This window comes from Vicia villosa, linkage group LG2 (assembly GCF_029867415.1).
Source record: "Vicia villosa cultivar HV-30 ecotype Madison, WI linkage group LG2, Vvil1.0, whole genome shotgun sequence".
In the NCBI taxonomy this organism is placed as follows: domain Eukaryota; kingdom Viridiplantae; phylum Streptophyta; class Magnoliopsida; order Fabales; family Fabaceae; genus Vicia; species Vicia villosa.
Genome location: NC_081181.1, coordinates 225,550,271 through 225,574,223, shown reverse-complemented (window position 1 = coordinate 225,574,223; position 23,953 = coordinate 225,550,271). Strand labels below are relative to the sequence as shown.

Here is a 23,953-nt window from a genome sequence, read left to right as displayed (position 1 = left end):
GTCTTGTAAAAATCAGAACAACTTATTTTCTTATATTATAGATAATTCGCGCCTGCAAAAACGGCCGCGACAAAACATTATCGACGGATGTCGATACTGTTATAAACGTTTTTATGTTAAAAATAAATTGTGATTAATTCACACTACGACGACCGCAATTAGTATCACAACATTTATACCGATTAAAATTGCAAAAAAATTACGCCACCGCGACGGTGATCATCATCAAAATGATTCAATACAGGTAAAATGTGTATATATATTTAGGTAGGTCTAGAACATAATTCTAGTATCTAAGAAGTTGGGTCAGAAACGTTAATGAAAGAAAGTAGGATTCTGAATAACAATAACAATAACAATGTGGTACATATGGAAATGACTGACCACAAGGCTTAATGCCACCCTAGTTAACAACATGCACCAAATCGAAAGTGATTGATCACAAGGCTTAATGTTATGTTGATTGTGTAGAGTCGGTGTTAGGAAAACAAGGACCACCAGTTTTAGATGCATCTATTATTTTCATGACCTACCAATATTGAAGGAGTGACAGAAGCCATGGCCTTATAGTTCTAGTAGGTCTTCTTCCCTTCAGATAGAATCTGCTGATATCCTCCTGATCCAAATAATGGAGGAGAATCTATGGGGGAATTGCTCTTACGATTTGGTAATATTACAGAAACAATTCATCATATCATATATCATAATATCACATATTGTTTCTATATTCTTGATTAAAAATACTATGATGATATTAATATTAATGTATTGAATTCAATTCTCCACTTCCTAGGAAATGTATCATGAAGTCACAGAAAGTTTGTGTAACACCAACAACTCATTTGAGGAAGAGTTCCTAAGAGATATCTTCCCTCAGACACCACAAGATCTATTCACGAGTCTTCCTATTGCCAACAACGACTCATCCATCAATGTCGTCTCTCATTCAACTGATCAACATGTTGCAGAAAAGCCATCATCTTGTATTCTTTCTTTTGACAAATCCACTGTATTGTTGCCACCAACTCAACAGCATAAAGATCCTTTGAAACATTCGAGGAATCGTCGAAGAAGCCCTACTGCTTCACTTGATCACATAATGTCCGAGAGAAAAAGGCGAAAGGAAATTACAATGAAGTTTATAGAACTTTCAGCCCTTTTACCTGGATTGAAGAAGGTTAGTCGTCTTAGTATCTATTCTAATTCCAAAATTAAATATTTCATTGATATAGTAAAAAAAAACTGTTATCTAATGATCGTGTAGACGGATAAGGGTTATGTACTAAGAGAAGCTATCAATCACGTGAAACAACTTGAAAGACGTGTGAAAGAGTTGGAACAAGACATCAAGAAGAGAGACATGGAATCTGTTACCAACGATGTTGCAATAGGCGAAAAGAACACCGAAGAATCTTATGAGTGCAACCAATCACTTCCACAAGTTGAAGCAGTAGTCCTAGGGAAGGAAGTGTTGATTAGGGTTTATTGTGTGAGGCAAAAAGGGATTGTGGTTGATATAATGTCTCAGCTTCAACTTCATCATCTCTCCATAACTACTTCCAATATCTTGCCATTTAGAAATACTCTTAGCATCAACATTGTTGCTCAGGTAACTAATAGTATAATAACAAAAAATATATATATACACATGATGAAATTTTATTTGTGTATAAGCTTTTGTAATTGATTGTGCAGATGGATGGTGATTGCAACTTGATAGTGAAAGCTCTAGTGAAAAAACTAAGACTAGTGGCTAAGTTACAGACATGTGATGATGTGCAACGCTGAAGTGAGCAAGCCTATCAAATTAAAGTCATTGCTAATCAGTTTGATTGTAATGGATGGATGATAAACATTAATGTGTGTTTGGCTTTGGCATGAATTTATTTAGGCTTTGACATAATATATGTATTCGGATATTCTTTGTTATTTAAACTTAATAGTGGTCAATTTGTTAGAAAATTAATTTAAATTAAATGGACCGAGGCTAGAATTGTGTACGGAACACTTTCTTTATAGTATTTCAAGCGCTTCCAATTTGTCTTGGAGTTTCTACGCAGGAATATCCAGGATAATTCAGCCTTCTCGAGTCTGCATAAGACGGGTGAAAACTCGAATGTAGCGAAGAGTGCCTGAAATTTATTCTAGAGGATTTTCGATTTTTTGTGTTTTGAATTCTGAATCCAAAATTATGCTTTTATAAGCTAGGCTGATATTGTTTCACAAGAAAGCGACCCTTGGGGAAACAATTTCTTTCTTTTGCAAGAGTTATGACTTTTGGCCCACGACATGGTTCACCAACAATTGCATGGTGTTATTCTGCAGCATTTCATGAAGAGTTGTCACTCTCCGAATTCAAAATTCAAATTATAGCATATTTTCCTTGTCATTTTGGAACACACTCATATTATTAATTATTATTAATAATTTGCAACACAATTTACAAAAGAATTCTTATTTTATCATCATTAATTAGATTCTTGTTTGTAAGTTAGTGTTATTGGGCGAGTTGAATTCTATCAGGACCCGTTTGGTGCGCAAGATATGATAGAGACGTGATAGGATATTAAGCAGGATAAAGATAAGGATATATTCTAAATTATTTTGTAAAATATTTTAAAATTAATAAATTGTTAAAAATAATAATATTTTTCAATAAATAAATTAAACTCATTGATACTATTGAGTATAATAATTATATATATATATATATATATATATATATATATATATATATATATATATATATATATATATATATATATATATATATATATATATATATATATATATATATATATATATATATATATATATATATATATATATATATATATATATACTCTTGAAAGAACATATATTTAATTTGATAAAAAGTTAAAATTAGTATTCATATTTTTAAAATTTTAATAATTATTTTATTTTTAAATATTCTAATTTTTTTATTTTATTAAATTAATTATTAATATTTTTAATTTAATATCAACTTAATTTTTATTTATATTTTGTCATATTTAATTTTTTATTTTAAATTATATTTTATAGAGATAAATTAGTAAATCATTTTCTTATTATATAGTCTAACCCATCTCATATTTAGGGATGACAATGGGTCGGGTGCGGGTTTCACACTATCCAAATTCACATCCGAAATCGGCACCCGAATCCAAACTCAAACCCAAATGTTATTCGGGTGGTAAAATAACACTCACGCCCACACCCGTTGAGTTCAAATTTTTTCACCCGAACCCGAACCCGCAATATAATACATAAAATATACTTTTTCTACTATTTTCCTACAACTTTTCACAATACATATTATATATATATATATATATATATATATATATATATATATATATATATATATATATATATATATATATATATATATATATATATATATATATATATATATATATATATATATAGGGCCGGTCCTGGTATTTCGGAGGCCCAGGGCAAAAAATAAAAATGAGTCTTTAATAAAAAATAATGTTTAAGCAAAAGAATATGATCTAATTAAATTGTAAATAATATTAACAACATCAAAATTAATCATTTATCCGTGTAATTAACATAAAAAATATTGCATTCTAATTATTATTCGATAGCAGGGTCGTCTCAAATAATTTAGAGGCTCTGTTTCGATTTTAAAAGTCATTCTTTAATAAAAATAAATGAAAAGAATTTTAAAAAAGTTAATTTTATTTTAGTTGTAATTAACATTAAAAATTATTTATAAATATCTTAATGTCTAAACTAAGCATTACTATTGATGTTGCATGCATTTACTTTTTAAAATTATAGTTTTTTTCTTTGACTTATTTAACCAAACAAATTATTTTATTAAAAATACGACTCATACAATAAAATAAAGATTTTTGTATTTATAAAATAACACAAAAAATATATTAAAAGTTCAATATTAAATAAGATGGTCTAATAATAAATCTTAAAATATTTATTTGTAAAATATTCATGTTATCTAAAATTTATGTTTAAAAATGTGAAATAAAAATAAAAAATAATTAACAGATATAATTATACTATATAAATAAAGAAACATTTGATTGTTTTAGGCCCAAGTTTTTATTTTGGTAGTTTTTGAAATTAAAAAAAAAATTGCATATACTGATGCCTGAAATAAAATGAAGAGGAAAAAATTGCATATACTGATGCCGGAAATAAAATGAAGAGGAAAAAAAAAAATGCATAGACTGATGATTGAAATAAAATTAAGAGAAAAAATTGCATATGTCTGATGCAAGAATTGAACACACGTAATATGGTTGATACTAAAAGTGCAGAATCGGTGTTCTATTACTGGAATTTGCATAATGCTTTTCAACTCGCCCATTATATAAATATTATTTGCTTATAACTTTTTAAAACCCAGACCCAAAAAGCCCCTAATTTTTTAGGCCATGGGCTGTGGGCCTGGTTGTCCTGGCTCAGGGCCGGCCCTATATATATATATATATATATATATATATATATATATATATATATATATATATATCGGGTGTGATTTCGGATTCGAATTTCACACTACTCAAACCCGCACCCGAAATATCGGGTGGTACCCAAACCCAATCAACTCGAGTTTTCACCCGTTGACTCGGATTCGGGTGTGGGTGGGTCCCGCGGGTGCGGGTCTACTTGTCATCCCTACTCATATTTATGATAACAATTTGAACTATGAGGCAAGATATGATAAGTTTTAGGATTAACTGTGTCAGCAAACACTGGATTGAGATAGTATATGATACAAATATCCTATTCCGTCTTTTTATCCTACGCACCAAACGAACCCTTAATATATTTCTCTATTGCCTATTAAAAAACACTTGTCGAAGCCTATGATTGATAAGAATTGAGTTTTATAAAAAAGTAGAGGATCCTTACCCGAGTTTTCATCCACTTATGGTCGGTCCCAAGCATACAGATGATGTATCTTCTTACCTTTTTGTAATTGCTATAAAAAGACAAGTCAATACATCTTTGATGTCGTTAAAAAATAATGCTTGAAAGTCTCTCAAGTTTGATCTGGCCCTTTGATGTCTCATTTATTGATGATATCAGTTTAGTATTTGAAGCATTTAATAATGGCCCTTTGATGTCTCATTTACTGATGATATCAGTTTAGTATTTGAAGCATTTAATAATCACTTTGTCTTGATTAAGAATATTTTAAACCACTTTTTTCTACATTCTATTCGAAACACCATCATCCCATCATCTTTCTCTTTTCATAAGTTTTTAATTTCTTTCTCTGTATCTCTCTCGCTTTCGGTTATGTTTATTGATGTAGGATCAGGATGCTATATCTTTCCCTTTGATTTGACTTATTTTTTAGAAAATTTATTGTGTATTTGATGCATTCAAATTTTAAGAGTATTTTAGAATTCCGCCCAAGTATGTGAATAATATGTGAGTAAGACGTAACGAGTAATGCCCGCCCTTGTTATTAACTTTGACTGTACATCTAGTGGGAACGATGAAAACCAATGTGTTTGGCTTTGGCATAAGTTTATCTCTTGCTCTGTTAGACTATTGAAGTAACTTTACTTTACAAATTCTATGACAACGAAAAAAATTATACAACATGATGGGGTGTCATCACTTAAAAAGTAAAGTAAAGCAAAGGGAGGGGAGTCTTGTTTAATAACAGGTCACCATTCCGAAAATATATAAGCTCATGACTCTAACAGGATCAAAACAAATGTAGAAAAAGAATTTGAGGTCAAGAATTTCTCTTTCTAATGATTCAAACCAGACCTTTTTCCTCATCCTATACCACTAATTCATGGCATATCTTAATCCCCATCTGCCGCCATTTTACGGTTAGGACAATGATGGAATGCTGTTTCAAATTCATAAGACGAACACTCAGGGTGAGGGGGATTCGAACCACAAACCTAAGGGTCAGGCAGCGCTTTAAGAGGGAAGAGGAAGTGTGTTGTAACGATGTAGTCGTTATTGAATCAACCTCAATTTGTTTTAATTTAAACGAACGATTATAAAAAATCGTTAACTATAAATATGGATATAATGTAACCGTTATCCCTTGTTTAAATAAATATGTAGTACATTAATATTTGATGTTATTTTTTAATTTAGTATTAAAATTTTGCAAATTAAAATTACGATAACTAATATATAAATACATTTTTTAAAAAATTAATAAACTAAATAAATATATTAAATTTATTATAAAATTACTAATATTCAAATAAAATTACACATGTTAATATACAAATGATTTTTTTGGACTAAGCTATTTCGAGCTAATTATTTTGACTAACATAAACTATTTTTGAGCTACTATTTTCAGATTTTCCTAATAGCATCTTTAATGGTAGCAACCAATTTGGATCCTCAGCAGCCAAGAATGTGGCAGCCATTTGTGCAGCACATTATTGGCCATTAGATTCATCAAGTAAATGATTCTAATAAATATTCTAATTGTTTCAATAATTGATAAAAATATTAATCAAAAAGGTGATTAATTATCATGAAATCAAATATTCTATCTCCCATTAATTAATTTACTAAAGATTGATAATTCAATTTTATATTTTTGTTTAAATATATTTTTTATTCTTTTAAATACACCAACTTTTATTTTTAATTCATAGATAGTATCAATCAATTTTTAATTTAAGATAACTTAATTATTAAATTTATATTAATTTATTTGAAGTTTTAAAATTAATATTAAATTGATGATTTAAATATTAAATATTTAAATTAAAAACCACATAACTAAATTAACAATTGATAAAATCAATGAATTTAGCTTATTTGCTGAATTTTTTTTAATATTTTAGATTATTCACAATCAAAATTTTCATTTCTAATAAAATCAATCAATTTAAATTATTCACAATAAAAAAAATTATTTTTAATAATTAATTGTTAGCATTGTCTATTTATTTATATTCTCTCAACACATAAATTAGTTGTGTCACTCAAATAAAATTCAAGTGTCATCTTCTCAATTTTTTGCAGTTAGTTTATTTTTCTTAATTTTGAGGTATGTTCTTATTTCTTTAATCCGTTAGTTTTAATATTATGTTCTATATTTTTTATACTATTGCTCTTTTTTTAAATATTTTGTTTTTTATTTTATTATTTGTTTGATATACTATTGTTTTTATTCCTAGGTTATTATTTTTGTTTGATTTATTAGTTTATTTTTCTTAATTTTGAGGTTTGCTCTTACTCCTTTAATCAATTAGTTTTAATCTTCTGTTCTATATTTTTTTACATATTTTAATAATATTGTATTGTTCTTAAATACTTTTTTATTATTTTATTTCTATATTATTATTCATTTATTTTTGTATTGCTCTTTAATATTTTGATCTATATTTTTTTAAAATTTTAATTTAATTAGAAATTTATTTTAAATTTAAATTCATAAATTTTTTACTAGTAAAGAGAAATATCAATTTATTTTAATTTAAATAATCAATTTAATATTCATTTTAAAACTTCAAAAAAACTAATATAAATTATTAAAATGGAAGTAAAATTAGTATTGAAAAATTTATATGAACTAAAATTTAAAATTATTTTTTAAATGAGTTAAAAACAAAAATTATATAAACTGCCAGTTATGTTAAATTAAAAATTGATTGATATTATCTATGAATTAAAAATAAAAGTTGGTGTATTTAAAAGAATAAAAAATATATTTAAACAAAAATATAAAATTGAATTATCAATCTTTAGTAAATTAATTAATGAGACATAGAATATTTGATTTCATGATACTTAATTACCTTTTTGATTAATATTTTTATCAATTATTGAAACAATTAGAATATTTATTGAAATCATTTACTTGATGAATCTAATAGCCAATAATATACTGCACAAATGGCTGCCACATTCTTGGCTGCTGAGGATCCAAATTGTGGTAGCAACTAAAAATGTGTAAATTTTATGTGAGACCAAATTGACATGTAGGATTTAAACCATTAAAAATTGATGTAAGGAGTTTTTACTTTAAAGGTGGTGGTTTATAAAGAATCCAAACTTTGACTCCACATAAAATAAAAATTATTTTTTTCATTGTTAAATATGTGACACCCTTTCTTCTATAATATTTTTTAATTATTAATTTCATATTATCGAAATATAGAATTAGTTTTTACGAGTCCGAAACTTAGTTAACGTTAGCAATATAGATCACGAGAACTATATTTTATTGCCACATCAGTTTGGTGCAATGCAGGTAATTTATAGGGAATGTAAGCTATAACCAATATTTTGTTTAGTTCACCTACGCTAAAGATGCTCTAAATAGTATACAATGCTCAAGAGGGCAGATCGATCCTAGCTTTTTAGAGGCCCGGGATAATAATAAAAATGGACCTTAATAAAAATTTGAACAACTTACTTTAAATTTTAATTTTTTTGGGTTCTATTTCTAAAGATTAAAATATTTTTCTTTTTATTTTAGGATTGGATATAATTTATGGTTCAAATTCTTAACTCTTAGATATTTGTCGGACACAAAAGCTCTAACATATCTTAACATATTTAATGATTTTATGAGAATTTTTAAAAAAAATATAGTAAAAATAGTAGTGTGATGTAAATGTAATCGTATATATATTACACGAAAAGAAAACATCTTATAAATAGTGTCAAACATAATAAAAATAAAATTACATCAACCTAATAAAAACACAGACATCCAAGATAAGGTCTCCAAAAATAAAATTACATCAAAAGTGTCTCAAAATGAGATCGACTAGACTAGTAGTTCTAATCCATATTCAAACAAAATAAGGTCTCCAAAAAAGTCCAGCTCAACAGTAAAACATTACTTCTGTAACGATATCCAAGATAACTGAACTCTTGTATGACGAAAATAGATCCACTGCAGATCATATACAAAGTTTTACTAGTTTTAGTAAAACTTTGTATCTGATATGCAGTGGATCTATTTTCGTCGTACAAGAGTTCAGTTATCTTGGATATCGTCACAGAAGTAATATTTTACTGTTGATGTTGGCTAGGCTTTTTTGGGGTCTTATTTTGTTTGAATATGAAACTTATGTTTGGTGTTGATGTTAAAAATATAATAAGAAAAATAGAATTTTAAAAGAAAACTAAAAAATACCGGAAATTTCAAATATTTCAAAATTTTTGGTACTGGTCAAAATACCAGAAATTTCAAAATTTACGGTATTTTGATGAATTTATAAAGTTTTGTGAACTATGAAACTATGAACTAATTGTCCATGAGCTATGAACTACTAGGAACCTATTGGAACCAGTGTTTAGGAACCCGTGTTTTCATCATGATCACAAGTACTAATAGCTACAGTAGTTTTCCCACCTCTCAAATCCAAAACCGTGTCAATTCTGTCTTAGTAGGCAAGTAGCCGTTTTCAAGTTTTCTTAATTTTCACATCGAGTTGACATTGGGATCATGGAAAAGCTTAACTAAATATGATGTACTCAACATAAGCTCACTTGTACTAAAGCTCCCTTGCAACAACTAAAAGGCGGGTTCTGACTTTGGAAACAACCTCGGAACCGCCAAAACGGGGAAAAGGAATTGTAGATGAAGGCCAGATCCCAAAAGTCAGGAAGACCCTTTTCTGTCGACCTGAGGACCGCATAGATCACGATTTTTACCTCAACTACCATCCAGTTGTAAATTGTGTTGGATATGAATGTGAACACGATCCTGTTGAAATCCCTGAAGTAAGTATTCAATATTTATTTTCAATAAAACCTAATATTACATGACATATCATTATTGCTTACAACAATATTTGATTGGGTTGTGTTTAATGACAGTGGATGCCAATGACATTTCGACCATCTCCGGCAATGTCCCTAAATGACATATGTGCTTGCACTGCCGCATACATTTTTATGAGTGACGAAGAAGATCGTTACGGGTATTTATTTTTAATGAACGTACCTAATACCTAATAGTAAGTTTATTTATCACATTTAATTTGATTATAATTGCAATTTTCTGAGCAGCCGTGAGGTTTTGGTAAAAACAGCTTCAAATGTATATGGAGATCGGAAAACACTTAAGACCCTGATGCCAAGAAGCCCTTTAGACCAGAAGGTTATTGTTAATATGATACTGCGTTGAATTGATCCCATTTATGTATAATTTTGTTAAGGCCATTTTCATATGCAAATGCAGATTATTAATCTGGTTGTGGCAAGACAGAACTGGTTCATAGATTCTGCGGGAAATACCAAGTAAGTTTGGTATTTTCCTACTGAGTTCGCGGTGATTACTATTCTACTATACTACGGTCACTTGTACATTCTATTTGTCTTAATCTAATTGAACTATAATACATTTAATCTGTTATTTTAATTGCAGCAATATGCCCTGGAAGGACGTCACAATCCTGATTATGTGAGGGATATATACCAGACTCGTTTCATGACATCCAAATCTAGAGTGTTAAGGGTGAGTTATGTGTGTGTTAAAACAGTTGCCACGTTGATAACTCTGTTTCTCAAACATTAAATTACATTTTTTCAGATTTTTATTCCGATGAACGACCTTGGAAACCACTAGTATCTCATGGTTGTTGATATTTCCGACAAGAAACTGTATTGGTTGGACTCTCTATATTGCCTGAAAGACACACATCCAGACGATGTGCAATATTGAAAACAGTATGCATGTTTGTGCAGATTTTGTTATTTACTTTCCATTCACTTGCTTGGATTTTTTTTAAAATTTGGTTTGAACCATGTGGCAGGCCATATTTCTTGAGGAGATTCTGTGTCACGAATCTTTTGTTGACATGATTCCAAATTATCCAACACATTCGATATCATCCTACCCCATAGAGGACCCAACATCCCTTAAACAACAACTTGCCGGATCGTGAGTACTCTCATACCTTAACCTTACTCTATTTTAATTGATTGACAATATTACCTATTACTTGTTACTAATGCATTTATTCACTGACCACAGAAATGATTGTGGAGTTTGGGTATGTAAGTGGATGATTGAGTGTCCCTTCCAAACTTTGTTTGAAGAAACCAATGTACGTTGAATTCATGTGAATATCATTAACTTAATCATTTCCCATAGACAATATATTTGCATTTGTCCTAAATGTTGATAATTATATTCCCTACAGGTTATGACTTCAACTAGAATGAAACTCGCCCTTTTTTTGTTACACTCCGGTAATAATATTTTGTTACGCGAAATATTGACAAAGTCGGCGGCTTATTGGAAGAAGCAGGAAGATCTAAGGAAGAAGTTGGTAAAATTAGGTTGAAGTTTGAAGATTGAAGTTTGACTTTTTTTTTATTGTCCATTAATTTGGAACAATTTGGGATGTAATATGATACTGTGAAGTTTGAATTTGGATTTTTTTATGCCGTTTATTTAGTGCCAGCAGCTACACCTCTCCTTGGCCCAAGTAAGTTTGGGCATCCATTTAAGCCCAACAGATTTATTTTGATGCACCTCCATTTTACTATTTCTTTAAGCATTTTGTTTATTTGTTTATTGCTTGTTTTAATTTTCTTTAATTTTTTTTTGTTTCTTTCATTCCATTTAGAATTTAATATGATTTTTAGATGTCCTTGACTTTTATAGATGATTGGGTTATATTTTGTTGGTTTCCCTTATTCAAGATGTGTTTTCGAGTTCAATTATTCTTAGTATACTGTTTGCAGCCATGATTTAACTGCAGGTTATTTGAAGAACAAATCATCAAAATAATTCACAATAATACACAACCACAACTTAAATTTCGAAATGTGGGTTTCGGATTGTGAATTTGGGATTGTCAAATAATTTTTTTTTCAATTTAATATTAATTTTATAAAGGACTGATATGTAATAATTGAAAGTTTCATATATAATATGATGTGGCAGTTATGAAGGTGTGTAATTAATTTTTTAATTGAAAAAGTGTAAAAGAAACCATTATTTTTTGTTATTGGATGGAGGCCCAACTGTAAATAGTAATGGGCCGTAAGAGTTATTACTGTTTTGGAGATGAATAGGTTATATATAATATGAGGCAGGAAACGTTTTGGTCATTTGTATACGTTACTTCAGTTTTGTTTTAATAGAAGGTTTGTACCCTCAAAGGTTTTAAGGGGTGATTCGCACAAGTTTATTGGAGTCGGTGTATGAAATGGTTGAGGACAGTTCATTGATTTCCGATTCCAGGTGATTGTTTGTGTTTTGATTATTTTTGCATTTGCGTTTGATGGTCTTTAAATCCTGATCCATGAATGTGTTTTTTTGTTTGCATGCGCATTTGATGGTTAGTATTTTTTTAAGAAATCATATGCTGGTTATTAAAACGGTTATTTTCAGTAGGAACGCATCGAAGATGGTAGTGGAGGGTGATGGGGTTGTTGGAATAGGTCGTAGAAGAAGCGCTCGCATATGTGGGAAAATGAAGGGTAAAGATGTTGTGGGTGAAAGTTCCATTGAGCGTCGAGATGATGACAGTTTGGTGAATAGAGACAGGTGCGACATGAGGTGCTCAGCTGTTGTGAATAAAAAGGGAAAGAGGTGCAGGAGGGTGGAACCAGTCGTAAGCAAGGAAGAGGACGGGCACAAGTACTTTTCCTGGTGTAAGGTTATCGAATCAGCGAAGGTAGCTGGCCAAAATGTCCTCGTAAGTATATTACGTTCTTTAGGTTATGTATAATTTAGTTGGTTTAAGTATTGAAGCATAGGCATTGAATTTTGTTAATTTTTGTCCGTGAATTTCCATAAGCCTAATTTAAGGAACGTGCTGATACAATTATATTATATGGCATATTTGCAGCAATTTCCGCAAGAAGTTATTCGAAACTGCATGGACAAGTCTTATAAGCGTGTTTTGTTTCGTGATTCTGATTTGAAAAAGGTTTTCAAGTATGAACTTCATTATGCTAAAAGAGACCACTGTGTTGAGAGATACATTTGGAAGGGATGGCATGAGTTTCTGAAGGAAGGATGCATCGAAGATGGTGACCACCTAAGATTTATAATCCGTAACCAACCTTGCACGACGGTTGAACCTGGAACACAAATGGTTGTTGTGGCAGTGGTCAACAGAGCCAGAGGTGGATGAATGTGTGGCAGTAGGTGTTGAATAGTTGTGGTGATGTGTTGGGTTTTTTTGGCCACAAGTATGATTTGTTTTTATCATGGGTGTCTATGTTTTGATGTAATTTATGGATAATTGGGTTATATTTTGTATGATTTTTAGATGTCCTTAACTTTTATGACTGTCCGTTTATGACTGTCCTTGACTTTTCTCCATTATCATAGTTTTGAAGACATTTATAATGTATAGACCCATCTGTCATACCCCAAAATTTACCTCCCACACTTCTCTCATAACAAAGGCAAAGTTCAAATCTCAAGACATGGCTCATTCAAAAGATCTAGATAATTCACAGTCAACTAATTCAAAATGAAAGGTCAATCACAATTAAGGCATGATCCAAACCATAATTATTGGGCAAACATGAGGTGCATAACCATCATTTGATCAAGAATTGATCATGACTCCATTAATAGAAACTCAGAGATGAACAAATACAAAAGGTTCAAATTAGGGTTTCTTAGAAGAAAGTCAACCCAACTTTGACTGGGCATAACTTTCACATGGAACATCAGAAATTCCCCACTCAAAGCCTATTTTGAAGGAAATGGAATTCTCTACAACTTTGTGTCTCACAAGCCAAGGTTAGAAATGCTTCATTTAGGAGATACAAGGCAAAAGATTACAAGTCATCATCAGGCATCCTTCAAAAGCAGTTTTTTCCCAAAGAGGATATGATCAAGATAAAAGCTTCAAATGAAAAATATGTTCCAAAGTGGCTTGTAGAGGACCTCTTGAGGTTTCCAAAAAGTATTAGAACTCCTTCATTGCTCAAATATTGAGGGAGATATGCTTGATCAAAGTCAAGTGATTTTTAGGGACCAAATGTGAAAAAGGAGGGTTCAAATGGAGAAACTTTGCAAGAGGGCCCATAGTATTTTCATACAAACTTGGTCCACAAGCTATTAGCATGCCCAAAAATCACTTGCCACAAAAATTAGCATTATATTTGAATTAATATAATTTTTATTTCATTTTTATGATTTAATAAAGACTAAAAATCAAATATTTTGTTAAAATTATATTTTGTTTGATTTCCAATCAGATTTGATAATCAAATATAATGTAATTTCGTGCATAGTGATTGGAGAAGGAAATTAATACAAATTGGGCCAAATATAGCAGCTTAGAATTCAAGAAATCAAATCAATTTCTCAAACATGGAAAGATTTGATTCAAAGGCTTTTTGATTCTTCTCTTGACCTAATTCTATTCTCCTATAAGTACACAACATAAGCCAGTGGACTAGGGGTCGAGGATCTGCCGAAGAGAGCACTTGCAAGAACATAAAAATTCTCCAAGAAACTCAAGATCGGTTTCAGAGAATTAGGGCGTTTCAATCCAATTTGAAAGGTGCAAAAGCTTCCTTGGTGTTCCTTGAACGTTTCTGGATCATCGCGCGTCATCAGCACCCCCAGAATCATCTCCTATAAGCCAAGGTAGGTCTTTCTGAAACTTGGTTCGATTTGCATGATTTAGGTATTCATGTGTTGATTTACTTGCATATTATGATTTGTATGATGATTACGAACGTTCTGGTATGTTTAATTGTATTTCTGGGCGTGATTCATTGAGTTGCCATTGTTGACCGAGTTAAGGTCTAGGGTTTGATTTAGGGTTTTTCTGTAGGAGTTAAATTAGGGCTAATTGATGGCATAACTGAGTTCGCATGGTTGGTACGAGGGTAGCCATGGGGTCGCGAAACATTTATTTATCCTTATAGGCTATTCGCTATTTTTGTGGTTTGGGATTGCTACAAGCAGTTTTCGTAGCAAATCCGTAGCTAATGTTACAGGTCTTTGGCTATTTGGTTGGGGACGATGATGAGGTGGCAACGTCTGGTTTGCCAGTTTAAAATTCGCGCGCATTTTTATGGTTATTGGTCATGTCTCTTATTTAATGTTTTGGGTGCGTATAATAAACAAAGAGCTTGCGTGGTTGGGTTGGTTGAGACGCACGCGTGTGTGGGGAGAGGTCGCAGGTTCGAGCCTCTCCTCCAACATATATTTTTCTGGAATTGTATCTATGTGATCCCATGTGCCTTAGCCTCATACCTGCGTCATACACCCTCAGATCCTCACCATAGGATCTTCCCCTGACTAGATCTAGCGCTAAGTAATCAAGTACCCATACCATGGTCCCTCAATATAACCATACTGAGTCATAATCTCAATAAAACCTAATTTCCCTTAATTATTTTGGTTAATCTAATTAAAATATTTATTTTAATATATGTTAATTATATTACAATTTTTTTTATATATATAGAATAAATATATGATAATTACATTAAAAATCTTAATTTGTTATTCGCGCCGATTAAATCAATTGATCGCTGTGGTTAACAATAATTTTAATTAAAATACTGTTTAAGTCAAAATAAAAATCAAACCAAATTCGATTAAATGGCTGCAATCATCTTATTGATTGTGGTGATTAATCTTGCCTCATTATTTAATTTAATTTGTTATTATTTGTAGTCGTGCTAATCGATTATGAGAGGTAACAATATAAAACGCGAAATTCATAAAATAATAAAATACAATAAGTTGTTATTAGTGATAATCGAATTAATCGATTTGAATTGGTAACAATGCAAATCCTTAATCTTTTAACTATGGTGATCAAACCTATTGATCATTGCGGTTAATTGTGCCAAATCAGGGTTGTACGCCCAAAACCCTAATAATTCTAAAATCCATTCAAATTACAAGACAAAACAAACTGCGATAGGCTAACTAAAAAGCCTCTAAAAAACCATATCAAATCAAATTCAAACTCTAAATGGCGTACAACCCTTCCCGAACTACGTAGACTCTGATCCTCCCTAAGGAGGTACGTAGGCACTTGGCAACAAGGCGAGTCCCCCTCTTCAAAATCTCAATCATGTCATTAAAATTCTGTTTGCCACATTTCTTTACAAACCCTGCCATGCAACCCTAATCTTTGAACATTAGCCTTTAGGAAAGGGCTGAGGGTGCCTAACACCTTCCCTCAGCCTGATTATAATAACTTACCCTCAATCTCTTATCTGCGTAGGGTTTCCTATTCGCCCTTCAGAATAGGTGGCGACTCGAAAGCTGAAATTTTTAGGCAGGTTGCTACAGCTGGCGACTCTGCATGAGAAGCACTTTTAGTGAATTATTATGCTCCTAAGGCTTGAGTGGGTTTAGGTTTATGGCTCGTGGTTTATGGTTTAGAGTTTGTGGCGCACTTTAGGGTTGGCAAGTTGCCACATTTAGGGTTTGGGGGGAGGTTTATCTTTTAATAAACATTAAATTATTTATTTGTTTATTTGTTTTATGTTTTTTATCTGCCTGAAAATATCTGCTTTTATTATTATATATTTGCTCTATTTTTATGTCGGTTAAACCTTAAATGTGGGAGTTAACTTTGAGACCAAAAGGGGACATGAATCGCCTTACGAATCTCATTGATAACTCCACTCGGAGTGGGTTAGGTATTTGGAAAGGTCCGAAACGAAGCTCGACTTTGTGGAGGGCTGGACTGGATACTTAGCTGATCTCTCCGGGAACCTACCCAAAAATTCGAACCTCATGGATAAAATGAGTTGTTCCAAAATCCGAAGAGACGAAAAAGTCTCGGAGGCTACGAACGACCCCATGAGACCTTTTAGAACCCCCATATAAAGGTTGGCTCCCAAGAGCCCCCTACGTCGAACCTATGAACCTGGGTTCTTTGAAATACCATGTTTTTTTTGCTTAATTATTTTTTATGTTTGTATTATTTTTTTTTGTTGTTATGTGTTTGCATGCATCATCTAATCATTTGCATTTTTCATCATGTCTTATCCACAAATAAAAATAATAATACACATATATGTATATATATTTGGTAAAATGTATTTTGTTGGTGAATGTGTAGGAAGGATGAGTACGAAGAAGACAATCGTGCACTTTACTGTTTCTACTCCAGACATTAAGAAATTGAAGATCATCAAAGAAAAATTGCCATCAGGTGCTTTGGATAGGTTTGAGATTCGCTATGGTAATATCTTGGATTTGCTAAGGGTAAAAGTGCAAGAAGAAGCTATCACCGCCTTCGTACAATTCTATGATCCGCCTTTGAGATGTTTTACTTTCCAGGATTTTCAGTTAGCACCTACCATAGAAGAAATGGATGCTATGTTGGGTTTTTCGAAGATAAAAAAGGAATTCTATACTGGTGTGGGTAAGGAAGTTGACTTTTCAGATCTAGAAAAGGCTTTGGGAATGTCCGCTGCAGAACTAAAAGTTCATTATAAAACTGAGGGAGAAGTGCATGGGTTCAAAAGATCTTATTTAGAAAATCAAGCATTAATGTTTGCTCAAAGGAAACAATGGGACATTTGTGGACATGTGTTAGCTCTTTTGGTTTTTGGTGTTGTTTTATTGCCAAAGAATATTGACTATGTTGATCCTACCGCTATTCATGCTTTCACTTCTTTTAGGCTTTTTGACAAAGATCCAACTCCGACTATCCTCGCTAACATTTACTATGCTATTCATATGAGGTATGAAAGAAAGAGAGGAGTGCTAGTTTGTTGTGTTCATTTGCTCTATTCTTGGTTGACTTCCCATCTCTACAAAGCTAGTTGCTTTATCAAAGAATTAACTAGGAACGATTGGTCTCAAAAATTAAGGGCTCTTAAAGCGGACTCTATTCTATGGTATGCAAGAAAATTAAATTCAGATAAGATCATTTACAAATGCGGAGAATTCAACAATGTGCCATTGATAGGAACTCTTGGTTGTATTAATTATAATCCTGCTTTAGCACTACGTCAATTGGGTCATTCCATGGATAAAGAACCTTCCGAGCAACGTATAAAAGAATTAATTTTGCATGAAAATGGGAAAGGTGAACCAAGAACATGGAAAAAGGTAATTCAAGCTTGGAGCAATGTTCAAAGGAGAGACTTTGGGCCAAAGAATGTAATTGCAAAAGCAGCTTATACCGCATGGGTTCAAGAAAGAGTTAAGAAAGTGTTGCTTCCTTTTGTTGTGGATCCCGCCTACAAGCCTGATTCTCCTGATCCTGTTCCTTTATCCATCGAAGAGATAGAAGGAATCAGGGCTGCCCTAGAGGCGTCCCGAAAGGAGAAAGAGAAATTAGAACTTGATTTGCATCAACTTACTAATGAAAGGAGCCAACTACGCTTTGACCTTAAAGAGAAAAATCAAGAACTCCAAGCGATGAAAGAAGAAAATGATAGGCAAATAAGTAAAAGAAAGCGTGCAACTGAAGGGTATTTAAGTGCTAATTTTAATTTAGAGGCTCATGATGAGAGGTTGGAGCAAGCTAATGCGGAAATTGCAAGGTGGAGAAGGCGTTATGAGAAGGCTTCCCATGACAAAGCAGAATCTGAGAAAAATCTGGAAGCTGTAATCTTTGAATTAACTGATAGGACTAAAGATCAAGAGGATGAAATAAGGAACCTCAAATATGATCTTCAAGAAGCCCTCAATGCTGGACAACAAGAGCACGCAAGAAGATTAACCACGGAAGAAGAACTTTTACAGCGCACTGGTGAGTACGAAAGAGCATTTTAAGCTATGGTATCACTTCAGGAAGTGTTCATGAGAGAAAAAGAGATACACGAGGCAGCCTTGAACGAAAGAGACTATTGGAAAAGACTCTACACAATTGTTTCTACGGCAAGTGAGCACGTGAGCATGGTTCCTAAGATGCTTGAAGACTATGAGAAATGTCGCGATGATTATGATAAGCTAGTCTTCTTGTGTAATGATTTAATTCAAGATATTCCAAAGAGTTTGGCAAAAGCAGAATCATCTCCTATCATCCTTCCCGAAGTAGTCAAAGAGTTCATGAAGCTTTGTAGAGATATGGTGGACAAGTTCCAAGAAGACATCCAAAGGCGTTCTTAGCTTTATGTTATTTCCTTGTTGCTTTTATTTCAAGTACTTTTAAGTTAATTTATTTTGAGTATTTTAATTTCAGTTTCCTTTTCCTTTTTGTAAACCAACAATGGAGTTTTTTAGTATTTCCTTTCAATAAAGTGTGTTTCTTTTTCGTTACTCATCGTTTCTATAAATATTCACCAACCTTGTTTACCTCTCTAAAAAAAAAACATAAAAAAAAAATAATAAATACATATGTAAAAAAAATATATATACATAATACATATGTGCAAAAAAAAAAGGAAAAATGTACATGTATATATAAAAAAAAGAAGAATAAAAATAATATATAAATATATATGTGTATTATAATAGTGTGGATAAGACATAAACATTGCATAACCATATCATTCATAGCATGCATATCATATTTATTTTTCAAAACATTAAAGCAAAAAACTATCTTCATCTCCAGTCACACCATTGCAACTCAACCACAAATCAAGACCAGAGCTCAGAAGAAGAAAGCAATGGAACAATTGGAACAGAATCAAGCCGCCCTTCGCGAGGAAATGACCCAGTTGAAAGGCACTATGGAGGAACTCAAGGGGGAATGACCCAAATGCTAAGCTTCATGAAAGATCTTAAGGACAAGCAAGATAAGGCTAAGGAGGTTCAGGATCAGTATGAGGAGATACCTAACGACGGTAACCCATTGCTAGGATATGTTAAAGGTTATGACCCCCACAAGACAAATGCTCACTCCTCAAAAAGGGTTATTACAACTCATGAAGAAGGAGAAGCCTCCCGAGAAGGGTTTATTCCTGCCGTTCAGAAGGAAGGGACGTCTCGCACAGTTCGCATTCCTGTCAGTAACCCCCTTAGGGATGAAGACTACTTGGACCTGCAATATGGGGATACCAATGACATAAACCAAGGTCTCCAACCAAAGCTGAACTCTGCTAATTCCGGAGAGGATTCTAAAGACAGTGGACAAATCAAGGCACTGGAAGAGAGACTGAAGGCTGTGGAAGGGTATGACGCTTTTGACGTGGATACTTTTGAAATGAGCTTAGTTCCAGATCTAACAATTCCACACAAGTTCAAGGTTCCGAACTTTGAAAAATACAAAGGGCTCACCTGCCCAAGGAATCACCTACGCATGTATGTGCGGAAAATGGCTGCCTATGCTCATGATCAAAAGCTGATGATTCATTTCTTCCAAGATAGTTTGAGCGGAGCATCGGTCGACTGGTATATGCAGTTAGAGAAGTCTCACATCCGAAGCTGGACCGACCTTGCCAATACATTCCTTAAGCAATACAAGTATAATTTGGATATGGCGCCCAATCGGATGCAACTCCAAAATTTGTCACAAAAGAAAGAGGAATCATTCAAAGAGTATGCACAAAGGTGGAGGGAAATGGCTTCCCGAGTTCAACCTCCCCTGTTGGAAAAAGAGCTGGTGGATATGTTTATGGCTACATTACAAGGGCCATATTATGATAAGATGGTTGGAAGCGTGTCATCAGGATTTTCAGACTTGGTGGTCATCGGTGAAAGGATCGAGAACGAAATCAAAAATGGGAAGATACAAGGGGCATCATCTGGATCCTATCAGGCGAAGAGGCCTACCCCCAACTTCACAAAAAAGAAGGAAGGAGAAACTAATGCTGTAGGCCATCAGGAAACTAGACCTCCTATGACATACCCACCACGACAAAACCGGTTTCAGGGAGGACCAAGGAGATTCGATCCGCTACCTACTTCCAAGAAAGAGATTCTGAAATATTTAGTAAATGAATCCTTGGTAGAAGTTAGGCCACTGCCACCTCCTCCTCCAGGCAAGCTCATGCCCAACTACAAACCGAATGAAAGGTGTGAATTTCACGCCAATTCTCCCGGACACACCCTGGAGAAATGTTGGGCCTTCAGCCACATCGTTCAGGATTTAATTGAATCAGGGGCAATCGCCTTTGACAAACCCAATGTGAAGACGAATCCGATACCACACCATGAAGGCGCAGTCAATGCAATAGAAGTTGTCAATGAGCAAGAGTTGGTTCAACAACGGAACTCCCCCATAGATGCACTTAAGAGGTATCTTCTTATAAAGGGGTTTATCCTAGAACATAACGAAGCTTTCAAAGACACTTTGCAAAGGCTCATGGATCAAGGATTGATCCAACTGGAGGAACACCCTGAAGAAGAATATGTGGCGATGGTGGAAAGAAACGAGCCTCTAATGATACCTGCACAAGGGGCAAGGAAACCATTGATTATCCCATGCTCTAGACCACCAGTGATGATACCTACGCAAGAGCGTACCAAGATCATCCCAATCAGAGGACCATATCCTTTGGACAAGATGAAAGCGGTACCATGGGAATATGAGACCAATACTAATACTGCAGTATCAAGCATCGTTGGACCTGGAGGCATGACCCGTAGTGGGCGCATATTCAAAACTGCGCAAGTACAACCAAAGTCTAGTGAAAACTTGACGCAATCTGGAGAACAAGTAGTCATGAGACCAAGTGACGAGTCTGAACCTAAGGATAAAGAAACTTCTAACAAGGATGCTGAGGAGTTTCTCGCTCTGATTAAGAAGAGTGATTATAGAGTGGTAGATCAGTTGCAACAGACACCATCTAAGATATCGCTCTTATCACTATTGATACACTCTGAGAAACATCGAGATGCTCTAATGAAGATCCTAAACGCTGCCCATGTAACTAAGGACATCACAGTCAATCAATTTGACGGAATGGTGGCCAATCTAACTGCCGGAGCATGCCTAGGTTTCAGTGACAATGAGTTACCCCTACAAGGAAAGTCACACAACAAAGCCTTGCACATCTCCATGCAATATGGGAAGGCTCATCTGGCTAGAGTTTTGATCGACACAGGGTCATCTTTAAATGTGATGCCAAAGGCAACACTTGACAAGATAGCTTTAGAAGGACTGGTAGTTAGACCAAGCCGTCTGGTGGTAAAAGCTTTCGATGGATCACAGAGTCCGGTGTTGGGGGAAGTAGATCTGCCTATTGTAATTGGTCCTCATACCTTCTGCATCAACTTCCAAGTAATGGAAATTGAGCCAGCTTATACCTGCCTACTAGGACGTCCTTGGATCCACGCGGCTGGGGCAGTCACCTCCACCCTCCATCAGAAATTAAAGTTTGTGAATGGGAACTCCATAGTGACTATCAATGGAGAAGAGGATATATTTGTCAGCAATCTAAACTCATACAGATATATTGAGGCTGGAGACGAAGCATTGGGTACCGCATTTCAAGCTCTAGAAATTGCAACCGCTGTCACACTACCAGTGGAGAAGATAAGAAGAGCGGTGACATCATGGAAGGATCTACAAGATACAGATGCTAAAGGATGGGGCAAGCTACCAGAGGTGTCAGAGAAGAAAGACCGCTCAGGGTTAGGATACCAACCCACCAAGGTCACAAGCATTAAGAAAGAGGAACGACCATTTCCCCCAATAATGCAAACTTTTGTGACTGGCGGGTATGAACATGTGGCTATGGTGTCCAACCAGGATTCTCGAGAAGGGACGTCCAATTTCATTCGAGAAATTAGGCCAGGAGAACAGCTTCAGAATTGGACAAGCCTGGAGATACCGGAGATAGTTTTCATTTCAAAGTAATTTACTTTTGTGTGTTTTATTTCCCTTTTTAATAAAGAAAAACAATAACGCTCATGCCTCGCCCGAAGCATAGAGCTAGTTTGTAAGGGCCCCATTTACTTTCAAGTTCGAAGTTTATTAATAAAATTGTCTTTGCATTTTGGTATTGAAAACATTGTCTTTTCTCGCATTTATTCCTTTTTTTCTTTCTGAAAATGACAAATAAATTTCTTGCACAAATAAAGCACGTTCACATCTGCATACTAAAAGAAAACAAAACATAAAACATGTGCAGATCACCTTCTGACACCACCGATAATAATACTGCTGAGACTCTATACAAACTCGAGGCTCTCGCTAATCAGGCTGAAGAAGGGGATGAGGAAGACGATGAACTTCCGGAAGAGTTGTCAAGGTTAGTGGATAAGGAATCCAAGAGCATGCTCCCTCCACAAGAGGCCATTGAAATCATAAACTTGGGAACGGATGAAGAACCCAAGAACATTAAGATTGGGGCAACGCTAGGTAAGGACGTAAAAGCAACGCTAATCAGGCTCCTCCACGAGTATGCAGAGATTTTTGCTTGGTCATACCGTGACATGCCGGGGTTGGATACAGACATCGTGGTACACAGGTTACCTCTCAAAGAAGGATGTGCGCCGGTCAGGCAAAAGCGCAGAAGGGTTCAACCAGATATGGATAGTAAGATTAGGGAAGAGGTGCTCAAACAGTTCGATGCCGGGTTTCTTGCTGTAGTTGACTACCCACCATGGATTGCAAACATAGTGCCAGTTCCTAAGAAAGACGGGAAGGTGCGCATGTGTGTAGACTACAGGGATCTAAATAAAGCAAGTCCAAAAGATGATTTCCCACTACCACATATAGATATCTTGGTGGATAATACAGCACAAGCTTCGGTGTTCTCCTTTATGGATGGGTTCTCCGGATATAATTAAATCAAGATGGCCCCTGAGGATATGGAAAAGACCACCTTCATGACATCTTGGGGCACCTTCTGCTACAAAGTGATGCCTTTTGGATTGAGAAATGCAGGGGCAACATATCAAAGAGCCATGGTCACACTATTCCATGATATGATTCACAAAGAGGTCGAAGTATATGTAGATGATATGATTGCCAAATCCGGCACAGAAGAAGAGCATATTACAAATCTACATAAGTTGTTCGAGCGCTTAAAGAAGTACAAGCTAAGGTTAAACCCGAACAAGTGTACGTTTGGTGTAAGGTCGGGAAAGCTGTTGGGATTTATTGTAAGCCAACGAGGTATAGAGGTTGATCCTGATAAAGTAAAA

The 23,953-nt window shown here is 33.9% G+C and overlaps 1 protein-coding gene across 1 annotated transcript; it reads left to right on the top strand.

The window, feature by feature from the left end:
• The first annotated feature begins 628 nt into the window (after positions 1-628).
• On the top strand, positions 629-11,297 carry LOC131651486 (uncharacterized). Its single transcript, XM_058921147.1, has 12 exons — positions 629-667; positions 794-1,177; positions 1,265-1,609; positions 1,696-1,768; positions 6,338-6,442; positions 8,955-9,007; positions 9,826-9,929; positions 10,018-10,108; positions 10,376-10,465; positions 10,764-10,891; positions 10,985-11,057; positions 11,154-11,297. The coding sequence occupies exons 1-12, from the start codon at positions 629-631 to the stop codon at positions 11,295-11,297; spliced, it is 1,629 nt and encodes a 542-aa protein (XP_058777130.1).
• The last annotated feature ends 12,656 nt before the right edge of the window (positions 11,298-23,953 follow it).

Bases quoted from the DNA above. Each gene is read 5' to 3' on its own strand.
- LOC131651486 (XM_058921147.1), top strand. From the start codon at position 629: ATGGAGGAGAATCTATGGGGGAATTGCTCTTACGATTTG. The intron at 1,178-1,264 runs GTTAGTCGTCTT...ATGATCGTGTAG, and splicing joins TTTTACCTGGATTGAAGAAG to ACGGATAAGGGTTATGTACT. The intron at 6,443-8,954 runs GTAAATGATTCT...TCTGATATGCAG, and splicing joins TTGGCCATTAGATTCATCAA to TGGATCTATTTTCGTCGTAC.